At 46.1% G+C, this 12,201-nt stretch overlaps 1 protein-coding gene across 7 annotated transcripts in view; it reads left to right on the forward strand.

Moving 5' to 3' along the window:
• EPB41L4B (erythrocyte membrane protein band 4.1 like 4B) overlaps positions 1–12,201 on the forward strand; it is a 149,237-nt gene that overhangs the window by 32,157 nt on the left and 104,879 nt on the right. For all 7 annotated transcript variants that reach the window (XM_055271559.2, XM_055271557.2, XM_055271560.2 and 4 more), the window contains exon 2: positions 8,930–9,034. In XM_055271559.2, coding sequence (XP_055127534.1) covers positions 8,930–9,034 — 105 coding nt within the window. The remainder of the gene's footprint in view (positions 1–8,929; positions 9,035–12,201) is intronic.

Raw genomic sequence — 12,201 nt, forward strand, 5'->3', positions numbered from 1 at the left:
TTCCTTCCTTTTCTTTTCTTTTCTTTTTTTTTTTTTTCTTTTCTTGACAAGGTCTTGCTGTGTTACCCAGGCTAGAGTGCAGTGGCATTAACAGCTTACTGCAGCCTCAACCTCCTGGGCTCAAGTGATCCTCCCACCTCAGCCTCTTGAATAGTTGGGACTACAGGCACATACCACCACACTCAGCTGTTTTTTTTTTTTTTTTTTTTTTTTGAGACGGAGTCTTGCTGTGTCACCCAGGCTGGAGTGCAGTGGCGCGATCTCGGCTCACTGCAAGCTCCGCCTTCTGGGTTCACTCCATTCTCCTGCCTCAGCCTCCCAAGTAGCTGGGACTACAGGTGCCCGCCACCACGCCTGGCTAATTTTTTGTATTTTGTTTTGTAGAGACAGGGTTTCACCGTGTTAGCCAGGATGGTCTTGATCCCCTGACCTGGTGATCCGCCCACCTCGGCCTCCCAAAGTGCTGGGATTACAGGCGTGAGCCACCGTGCCCGGCCCTAGTTTTTTTATTATCTGTAGAGATGGGGTTTCCCTGTCTTGCCCAGGTTGTTCTGGAACTCCTGGACTCAAGCAATCCTCCTGCCTTGGCCTCCCAAACTATTGGGATTATAGACGTGAGCCACCATGCCTGGCCCGGAAACTTTTTCTTACGGTTCTGGGGCCTGGATATCCAAGATCAAAGAGCCGGCAGATTCAGTGGCTGGTGAGGTACTTGTGGATGGCACCCTGTTGCTGCATCCTCACGCAGCAGCAGGGGCAAGGCTGCTGGCTTCAACGTCTTTTATAAAGGCACTAGTCCCATTCCTGAGGGCAGAGCCCTAGTGACGGGGCCTGAAGGCCCCACTTCTTAGTACCATCACACTGGATATTAGTTTTCAATGTATGAATTTGGAGGGACGCCGTTATTCAAACTGTAGCATGGGACCACTTGGGGGCCTGTTGCTGTTGTCCAGGTACAAAGTAACATGACTTGAGCTGTGATGGAGATGGAAGGGAAGAGGCCTTCCAGAAGCTGGCCTCAGAAAGACTTGCCAGCCAGGATTGGTGGCTCACACCTGTAATCCCAGCACTTTGGGAGGCCGAGGTAGAAGGATCACTTAAGCCCAGGAGTTTAAGATCAGCCTAGGCAACATAGTGGGACCCCATAGTGGAGTGCACCTGTGGTCTCAGCTACTCAGGAGGCTGAGGTGGGAGGATTGCTTGAGCCTAGGAGATCAAGGCTGCTGTTAGCCTTGATGGCACCACTGTAATCCACCCTGGGTAACAGTAAAGACCCTGTCTCAAAAAAGAAAGACACGTCATCTGATGGATGTGGGGCAGGTAGATAGAGGGGGAGCCACGTTTACCCTCAAGGAGATGGTTCCTGAGATCACTTTGACTGCATAGGCACCGTGCTTTTGCAATTCAGTTCACAACTAGGATGTATACATCCGACTGGCACGCTCACATACAGCTTATTTCCTCCTTTCAAACCTGCCTGGGATGGCTGGCATCTTATGCTGTTGAGACGAATGAGATTTGATGGGTTGGTTTCTATTTTCTTTGTTCTTCCGGGACCAGATCTGACCTGTTAATGTTGCACTTGGGTCAGGCTGCAGTCAGACATTGTCAGCAGCATCTTATCTAAGAAGGTCAGGATAGTTCATTTATTTTGGGGGGCAGTTAAAACATCAGCTGTCCATCAGTCTCCCTTATCAGGAGCACAGCTAGGAACCAGTGAATAAGCAAAATGGGAATCTCAGGCTGGCCAGCAAAGATATGCCAGTGTCCATCCCTTCTCCTGCTTGCTGCCTGCCTGCCCCAGTCTTTCACTGGCAACTATGTACTCTTATTTTACACATGATTTTGATGAGCTGGGTTATTTTTAGCTCATGTCATCAGAAGGAGCTGCTACAGAGACATAGACTGACTCAAAATCACCAGTTGTTGGTCTTTGGGAATAGTTAATGTGTTGGCAGAAAAACTAGAAAACATCGATGCAAGAACTCAAAGGTAGGAGCTTTCTGGAGCCTGCTGTGTTTGGGAACAGCTCACCATACAAGTCTGGAAGGAGATGGAGCATTATTGCATTTCAGAACGGGGATCCCAACTTAGCTGTTACATTCAGTACCTTCTGCTTAAGAAGGCAGGGAGGAAAATTGTGTTGCTACCTCTGGGTTTGAGTTTCAACCCTGTTTTAGATGACTTGGCCCCTCAAGAAGTACTTGTTCAGTGAGAACTTCCTTTAGTTCCTATAGGGCTTCCCATAGCGAGGGAGTAACGTGAGTTGTGTCCGCAACACCCAGAATGGTGATTGGGATTTGATGAGCAGTTGGCAAATATTTGTTAAATGAGTGGATGAATTCATCACAGAGAGGGAGACCTGGGTAACGATAAGGCAACAAGAAATGGCTTTCCAGGCTTGTCACAGTAACTCATCTTCTATTACAATCACTAGACAACGCATTGCATAATGGAACAAAATTATGCTTAGATAAACAGCCTTGGCAGTGCACACGGTTCCCTAGGTGCTTGTTCATGGAATACTTAATTTGAAAAGATTTTAATGAGTGTATCCTCTTTTTTGGCCTGCTGCTGGTAGAGCACCACCAGTCTGTTGTCAGTCTTGTAGCATGGCTCATCCAGAACATCTCTTTCTTGGCCCCAGACCTTACCCCTCTCCCACTGCTATCCATCCTTCCATTCACATCCATCCATCCATCCATCCATCCACCCACCCTCCCCTGCATAAAATAGTCATTTATGGAGTGCCTGATGTGTGCCAGCCAGGCACTGTGCTTTGGGGATGGAGGAACAGAGATGTGGGTACTCAGATGAACACAGCTGGTCCCTGTCCTCAGGGAGGGAGCGCTCTCAGTCAGAAGTAGGATTCTGACACAGGAGCACAGGCAGCTGCAGTACAGTGTGATGAGTATGTATATGCTTAAGGCACACAGCTGCTTACGGGAATGCTGAGGAGGGAGCACTTACTTCTCCGGGGGCGGGAGTAGAGTTGGGGAGGCTCCTGAAAGATGGAATGTTTGGGCTAAGCCTGAGATGACAGTTTGTGTCATCTCAGATTTGTAGGGGTTGCCCCGGGTGGGGTGTCCAGGTTGGCGGTGCAGGCGAAGTAAGTTACCTGGAGCTCTCTTAGTTTTGAGAGGGGACACTGCAGGCTGGGAAGAGTGAGAGATGGTGGTTTCAAGGGCGGTGACCTCGATCACCTTGTCTTCATTCTACCTGGTAACCCACTGGGGACCCCTGTTTGGAGGACCCCTCCATTCCAGCCCTCATAATTTAACCAGATTATTCTTGAAGCTGGAAAGGGCTTTTGGGAATTCTCTCTTCCAGCAGAAGGTAGCAAACAAAGACATACTTGGGGGACATATGGGAGGGGCAGTTATAGATATATTAAAAAAAGCATCAGAGTTGAGTAAAGATGGTACCTATCCCCCAGCCCCTGCTGTCTTCCATCTCCGAGCCAGCTCAGTGAGTGTCTAGCATGGCAGGAGGGACCTGCCATCCCTCGAAAGATCCCTTTCCCAATCTCCACCTCCAGCCCCTTCTACACTAAGAGCCATTTTAGAAACATCAGAAAACTGAGATTTGGAATGACCTAGACAGAAACTTAGGGTAATCCTCTTCATTTTACGTAAGTAGAGCTGTGATGGTTCAGTTAATACTCTGTGAGTGATGGGATGGTCAGCCCGGAACCAAAACAGACCCAGGTGGGGAACGGGTTGGATTTGGGGCCATTTGCGTTTTGGTGGCTCTGTGTATTCAGGGCACCATTGCAGATTTGCTGCTGCAGGATAAGTCTGGGTTGGCGATATGGATTTGGGGAAATTGTGAATTGCTTAAGGTCGCAGTTGGTGGTGCATCTGGGACTAGAGCACAGGTTTCTTGCTTCCTTCTGGCCCAATTTTTCTGCCACATCCTGCTGCTAAAAGTGTTACTTAACTAGTTCTGTCCCACTAGCAGATTCTCTAATGAAGCACTGGAGCCATGATAATAGGTATTGTGTAGAGCCAGTAGCGATGGATAGTAATAGGGAAAAAAATATCCAAAAGATGGGTTGTTAAGGTCACAAGGAAAAGTACCAGAATGGTGATTTTTAAGAAATTGTATTTGGTCGCTGACAACTGCCAGAAGATCACTGTTAAAACTTGGGGGGAAGCCAGGCGTGAGGGCTCTCGCCTCTGATCCCAGTGCTTTGGGAGGCTAAAGTGGATCACTTGAGCCCAGAGTTTAAGACCACCATGAGCAACATAGCAAGACCCCGCCTCTACAAAATATTTTAAAATTAGCCCAGTGTGGTGGGGTGTGCCTGTAATCCTAGCTACTTGGGAAGCTGAGGGAGTGGGATCCTTTGAGCCCAGGAGTTCAAGGCTACAGTGAACTATGATCCTGCCACTGCACTCCAGCCTGGGCGACAGAGCAAGACCCTGTCTAAAACAAACAAAAAACTTAGGCACAAAGCCATCCGCGGTTTCTCTATGCTTCATCCTAATATAGATGGTTTCCAATTTACAGTGGTTTGACTAAGGATTCTGTGGCTTTATGATGGTGTGAAAGTAATAATGCATTCAGTGAAAACCATACTTTGGGTACCCATGCAACCATTCTGTTGTTCACTTTCAGTACGTTATTCAATAAATTACGTGAGATATTCAATACTTCATTGTACAATAGGCTTTGCGTTCAATGAGTTTTGCTGAGCACGTTTAAGGTAGGCTAGGTTAAGCTGTGATGTTCAGTAGGTTAGGTGTATTAAGTGCACTTTTTCTTTTCTTTTTTTTTTTTTTTAAGTCAAGGTGTCACTCTGTCACCCAGGCTAGAGTATAGAGGTACATTGCAGCTTACTGCAACCTCGAACTTCCAAGTGATCCTTCTGCCTCAGCCTCCTGAGTAGCTAGGACTACAGATGCATGCCACCATGCCCAACTAATTTTTCTTTTTTTTACTTTTTTGTGGAGATGGGGTCTTTCTATGTTACCTAGGCTGATCTTGAACTCTTGGCCTCAGGCAATCCTCCAGCCTCAGCCTCCCAAAGTACTGGAATTACAGGCATGAGCCACCGTGCCTGGCCTTAAGTGCATTTACAACTTATAATAGGTTTATTGAGATGTAATCCCATCATAAGGAGCATCTGTACAACTATTTTCATTTTAGCAAATTTCCTGTTTTTATCAAGCAGTCTATGTACATATGTATTTTTATTTAGTTGCAATCACAGCTTGCTTATTCCTTTAAAGTCTGTTTACCTAACATTGTCATTAAAATTTTCCTTGTTTTTTATCTCATCTTCATAATTGTCTTTTATAATGGCTGAACAGTATTCTGGATAGTTGATGTGTCATGGTTCTGCATCCCTGTGGTGGAGAGATGAGGCCGTCTCATCCCCCCAGCCTCCTTTCTCCAGTTGCATATCCTGCCTTCTGCTTCTGTTGACCTGTTGCCTTTGGAGGAGTATGTCGAGGAAGGAAAGAGCCTGAAGGCTGTAATCCTATGATGCAGTTTTCATTCTTTGTTTTTACTTTGTGTTATTGCTGCTGTGTGTGTCACACAAATACAACTGCACAAAGAAAACAAAGGTACCCAGTTTACTGGTTTACGAGAAGGCAGACATCCTGGTACCACTACACAAGTCAGGGGAGAACCCTGCCCACCGCCCAGAAGCCCTTAGTGTAACCTTGCCACAAGATCAACAATTACCCTGACTTTATTGTGGCCACTTCCTTGTTCTTCTCTAGTTTTGTCACCCAAGTATGCATCTGTAGACGTTGCCTTTTCATTGTGCCTTTAAGAAAAAAGTCTATTTTAAATCTCTTTTAATCTGTAGGTATCGCCTCTATCTCTTCTCTTCCCTATATTCTGCTTGTTGAAGAAAGAAATGGGATCGTTTGGCCGGGCATGGTGGCTCATGCCTGTAATCCCAGCACTTTGGGAAGCCAAGGTGGGCGGATCACTTGAGGTCAGGAGTTCGAGACCAGCCTGGCCAACATGGTGAAACCCCGTCTCTACTAAAAATAAGCTGGGTTTGGTGGCGCACGCCTGTAATCCCAGCTACTCGGGAGGCTGAGGCAGCAGAATCGCTTGAATCCAGGAGACAGAGGTTGCAGTGAGTCAAGATCACACCACTGCACTCCAGGCTGGGCGACAAGAGCAAAACTCCATTTCAAAAAAAAAGAAATGAGATCATTTGTCCCGAGTGGTTCTCAGAGGCTAAATCTTGCAGAGAGAGAGGTTGGGGAGCAGGGTTACATCTTAGGTGTTGGGGTGTTCTTATCAGGTGGTATGTAATGTCTGGTTGTCTCCTGTTGTGATGTTAGTAGCCACTGATGTTCAGTGCTTAGAGCCTACTACCTGTTAGGGGTTGCAAAGTGATGATATTGCAGTTCTGTTATTTCTTCATTTATTTGTTGAAATACTTCAATACAGAAAAACTCCACCCACCTACTATTTTTAAAAGCTTTATTTAGATTCACATGTCATACAGTTTGCCTATATAAAATGTACAGTCCAGCAGCTCTTAGTATATTCACAGAGTTGTGCAGCTGTCACCACAAGCAATTTTAGAACATTTCATTTAAATCCCCCTTCCCCCTACAAATAACTGTACTCCCCTTAGCTGTCATCCCCCAAAACCCTTTGCCTGAAGCAACCACTAATCTAATTTCTGGCTCTATAGATTTCCCTCCTTTGGAGGTTTCTTATAAATGGATCATATGATGTGTGGCAGCTCCTTGTGTCTGGCTTCTTTCACTTAGCATAATGTTTCCTAGGTCCATCCATGTGGAAGTGCATATCAGCACTTCATTATTTTTTACGGCCAAATGATAGTCCATTGTACAGTTACACTGCATTTTGTTGATCCATTCATCAATTGATAGATATTTGAGTTGTTTCTACCTTTGAATATTATAAATAATACTGCTATGAGCATTTGTGTACAAGTTTTTACATGGACATATGTTTTCATTTCTCTTACCTACGAGTAGAATTGCTGGGTCATGTGGTAACTAACTCTATGTTTAGCCATTTGTGGAACTGCCAGGCTATTTTCCAAAGCAGCTGCACAGTTTTATATGCCCATCAGCAGTATATGCGGGTTTCTACTTCTCCAACATTTGTTATGATCTGCCTTTTTTTAAATTTATTTATTTATGAGATGGAGTCTCACTCTACTGCCAAGGCTGAGTGCAGTGGCACAATCTCGACTCACTGCAACCTCCACCTCCCCGACCTCAGCCTCCCGAATAGCTGGGATTACAGGTGCCCATCACCACACCCTGCTAATTTTTGTATTTGTAGTAGAGATGGGGTTTCACCATGTTGGCCAGGCTGGTCTTTAACTCACGATCTCAAGTGATCCACCCGCCTCAGACTCCCAAATTGTTGGGATTACAGGCATGAGCCACTGTGCCCGGCCTTTTTAATTATAGCCATCTTAGTGAGTGTAACGTAGTATTTGATTGTAATTTTGATTTGCATTTCCCTCATGACTAGTGATGCTGAGCATCTTTTCATGTGTTTATTGACCATTTGTATGTTTGGGGGGAACTAGCTGTATATACCCTCTTCTGTCCATTTTTAAATTGGATACTTGCCTTTTTATTATTGAGCTGTAATAGTTCTTTATATATTCTAGATTAAAAGTCTAGATTTGCAAACATGTTCTCCCATCTGGGTTGTCTGTACTTTCTTCATGTCTCGATGTCCTTTGAAGCAAAAAAAAAAAAAAAAAAAGTCTCACATTTTGATGACGTCCAGTTTATTTTTTCTTTTGTTGCTTGTGCTTTTGGTGTCATAGCTAAGAAATCATTGTCTAACTCAAAGTCATGAGGCTTTATGCCTGTGTTTTATTCTGAGAGTTTTATAGTTTTAGCTCTTACATTTAGGTCTTTGAGGCACTTTGAATTAATTTCTGCATATGCTTCTGTCTACTCTTAGGTTATCCAGTGCTGCAGTTAAAGGGAGAGTCAGTGCTGGATTCTTTCCCTTTCTTTACCAGCTTCCATAATAAGGAGTTGCTACCGAGTCATCCTATGGAGTTGGTTTTTTTTTTCTTTGTGATTATGGCACTTAGATTTAAGCATATTTGTGTTTGGATCCATTGACAATGATGTTGTTTTATCCGAGAAGCATGTCTGCTCCGCTTGGGTGACTATTAAGAAGCCTTTTCATTTGTCAGAGACTTCAGTATTCTTGCGCAGTGGTTTCTCATTCAAATTCTCTCTGTTTTCCCAAGGCGGGTGGGGAAAGCAGGTATCCTGAGGCCCATTTTACAGGGGCAGGAATAGAAGCATTAGGAGGAGTGACTTTTACAAAGTCAAGTGGCAGATGCAGGACCTGACCCCTTGTTTCTCCGACTGCTTTCTTGTGCTCATGCCCCATGTGTATACCACATAGTCAAAACCTTGGCATGAACCTGGAATTTGAGTTTGAGTCCTGGTTCATGGCCTGTGACCTCCAACAGGTCTTTGGGTTTCCCTGAGACTTGGTTACCTACTTTGTGAAATCGAAAGACTGGAAGAGCCAATTTCAGAGGATGAGCTTTCTTTCCTAAGTAAGGTTGCCTGCATTGAGAAACAGCCCAGCTTTCGCTATGCTAGAGTAAGGCCCTGTTATTACCCTTCTTCAAGCGTGTCTGATTTTGGCAAAGCTTATCTTCCCATGTAGGTATTCATCCAAAAAGTATTCTTTTTGTAAGAAGAGACTAGCAAAAGTTAACAGGGTTATCTAGATTCTTAACTTTATGCTGTTATGTGGCATTTCAGTTTCTTTAATCATGGGTTTGTATTACACTTACAATCAAACTAATTACAAATTTAAAAATTTGTATGTGCTGACATGTATGCAATTTACAAAGAGAAGTGGGGTTTTAACATTTTTTTTCTTACCTAGCTGTCTCACCCTAAGTTTTTTCATCTTCCCAATTGTCTTCCAGAAACATGCCAAAGGCCAGGATTTGTTTGATCAGATTGTGTACCACCTGGACCTTGTGGAAACAGATTACTTTGGCCTCCAGTTCCTCGACTCTGCCCAGGTTGCGGTAAGTTGTTGCTTTGATTCATTTCAGAACAGATTGGCCTTTCATTGCTAATTGCACATCCACAGTTGCTAGAAATGGGTAGAGAAAAACAGGAGTAAAACTGTGATACTGTGCCAGTAACAGGCATCGGGATGGAGGTTGTGGTGCTCAAGTGCCATGCATCACAATGCCTGTAGGGTGCCTCACCCTTGAGGTGGCCAATAACCAGGAGAGGATGTGAATGGGATGCATTAGGGATGCATTATAGGCACATTTCTAGAAAAGGTAGAAAGAAGAAACATCATTACAGAAGTTCTTTTACGCTGGGGGCAGTGGCTCATGCCTGTAATCCCAGCACTTTGGGAGGCTGAGGCAAGTGGATTGCTTGAGTCCAGGAGTTCAAAACCAGCCTGGGCAACAAGGCAAAACCCCATCTCAACAAAGATTAGCCAGGCATGGTGGCATGTGCCTGAAGTCCCAGCTACTAGGGATGCTGAGGTAGGAGGATTGATTGAACCCAGATGGTCAAGGCTGCAGTGGGCTCAATCGATCCTGCCACCTCAGCCTCCCCAGTGGCTGTATTCCAGCCTGGGTGACAGAGTAAGACCCTGTCTCAAAAAAAAAAAAAAAAAAGGAAACGAAAGAAACTCTTTTAATGGTGCTGCTTTTATTTTTAACCAGCAGAAGAGGCTGTGCCACCATCTTCTTGCAGAGTCTGCCTGGGTAAAGAGCAGGTGCTATGAACGGAGCTGAATGCCAGCCAGGCTTAGTGGGGTTGGGGGTGGATGGGGTCGGAGCAGGTCTTGCTGTTGCCGAGAACCATCTTGCAGGTTCCAAGAGGCTGTGTTAGGTCAGCACTTTACTTGCTTTGCCTGAGACAGAACTGTTCACAGTGGAGATGTTAGAGTGAGTGAACTCCACAAAGCTCAGACCCACTCTTTTTAAAAGCAGGAATGACTTCATAGTTCCCCTTCCCAACAAAATCTAGCTTGGGGTTTCAAAGATAATTTATTCGACAATCTAGATCTATTTATGGAGTGCCCATTATGCACTGGGCCCTGTGCTGAGTGTTGCGGATAAAGCAGTGCACATAGATATGTCATATGCCAGATGGTAATAGGAGTCAAGAAAAATAAAGGCGAGGAAGGGGTAGACGGGGGGGGGAGGGGAAGCACTCTTTTAGACAGTGTATTAAAGGCTGAGTTCCCTGATCAGGATGTTTGAGGTGGAGACCTGGAGCTCCTCATAATGGTTAAGGCTGTCTACTGGAAGATACTTATCAGATACTTTCTGATTGTATCTGGAAGTTGTCAGATAACATGTGACATTTGTAAGGTGAAGATGTACAAAATTGGTACCTGGGAATTAGGTCTGCTGGAGAACGTTAGTGACACGCTGAGTCCTTCGGTGACAGATTGGAATCTGGACGGGAATGCATCCTGGCTACAGTACCTCTGGGGTGGACATTCCCACTGGATGTCCCTGTGCAGATGTGTCCCTCAACCTCAGCCACTTCCTCTGCATCTTCAGGACTTCCTGTTATGCCACCCCACCCTGCCCCCAAACTGTGTCCTCCTCAAACTGTCCTCCTCAAACCCTCCCGGGTTCCTTCTCATTTCTCAGCCAGAGACTCTCACTCCGCCCACCGGGCCCGGGAGTAGGGCAGAACAACTTTTCCCTTTCCGCCTCTCACTCCAGTTCCGCTTCCTTTGAAGTTGGGCCAACCAGTGTCCTACTCTCTGACCTCATGGCTGTCCTTCACATCCCTCGAGGCCTTTGGTGTCTCGGTTTTTCTCTTCCTCTGGGTAGCCTCAGGACTGAAGTTACTGGCCCTCCTGCATATTCTGGACACTGTTTGCTGTCATTTAAGCTTCACTCGAGCAGATTGATAAGACCCACATAGATTCCCATGGGTCCTGTCACCACCCGCACTCCAAGATCCAGAATTCTGCCAGTCCCCATTCCAGGGTAACTTCCCTTGATTCATTCCATTTTCCCAGTTCCTCTCCCTCTGGGCTTGGCCGCCAATGGTCTCCTTCTGCCCTTTCTCCCCTCCCAGCCTCCTCCTGCCCTGGCCTTCCTCCCAGCCTGAGCCAGGCCTCGGCCACCTCACCTGTGTCCTCACTTGGCCTTTGATTCTCCTGCCCCTGTGACTGTCCCCTGGCCTCCCCTTGACACACAGGCCCATCTGTTTCCTCTGCGGCTTGTCCCAGCCTGCCAGGCGTTGCTGGAGAGAGCCACGGTCTGTGCCTTCTGGCATCAGCACCGATCACAGGTTCAGCAGAGTCCAAGTCCCCGAGCTGCTCCCTGAGCCTCAGTAGCCCCAGATTGACTCGTGGCCACCCGACAGGTCCATGTCTAGATCTTAGCACAGACCTTTAGTCCAGTCCCCCGGGAGACTTTGTTCCAGCATTTGCCTCACCTGCTGAGAAGAGTGAGGTCGTTCAGCTAAAACTCCTTGAATTTTCTTCCCCTACACTTCCGATTCTGTCTGTCCATCTTTTTTTTTTTTTTTTTTTTTGCATGCCTACTTCTCCATCTACTCTCTACACCTGGAACGGCAGTCCTATTTCCACTTGCTTCCTGAATGCCACATTTAGAGTTCTCTCTGTCCCCAGCATCCTCCACCTGTTTCCAGCATCTGCCACTCTCCAGCCCTCTTCTTCCCTGGAACTCTTCTTGATTCTGCCTTCTCCTGTGTGTCTTAAAGCATGCGGTATTTTTGGTTTCAGAATATCTATGGCCCTGGACTAGAAGTCAGATTGTACCTTGTTCCTGGCTCTGCCTCTGACTCTTTTGGTAGGCTTTAGATAGGCTGCCTTGCTCCTCTGGCCTCTGTTTTCTCATCTGTAAAATGGGGTACTTGGACCTGTTCTCCAAGAAAACTTACACTTCTAATGTTCAGTCATTCTGGGTCTAAAGGGGAGGTTGGCATGTCTGCTGCAAATGCCTTCTCTAGTTAGAAAGGAGAAGGTATCTTTCATTTCTGCCCTTAGAACCTATGCCTGTTGCCTTGACAGCATGTCCTCATCCCCAAGTGACCCCTCATTAGCCACTCAGATTCCCAGAAAGCCAATTCTGTGACTCCATTATGAAGGCCTTTGCCATGAGCTTCTGCTGACTTGGCTGGCAGGCTTTCCCGCCTGCCAGTGCCCTGTCACTGTGCAGCAGGAGGGGTGTTCACAGCA

Source organism: Symphalangus syndactylus, chromosome 3 (genome assembly GCF_028878055.3).
Source record: "Symphalangus syndactylus isolate Jambi chromosome 3, NHGRI_mSymSyn1-v2.1_pri, whole genome shotgun sequence".
Taxonomy (NCBI): Eukaryota; Metazoa; Chordata; class Mammalia; order Primates; family Hylobatidae; genus Symphalangus; species Symphalangus syndactylus.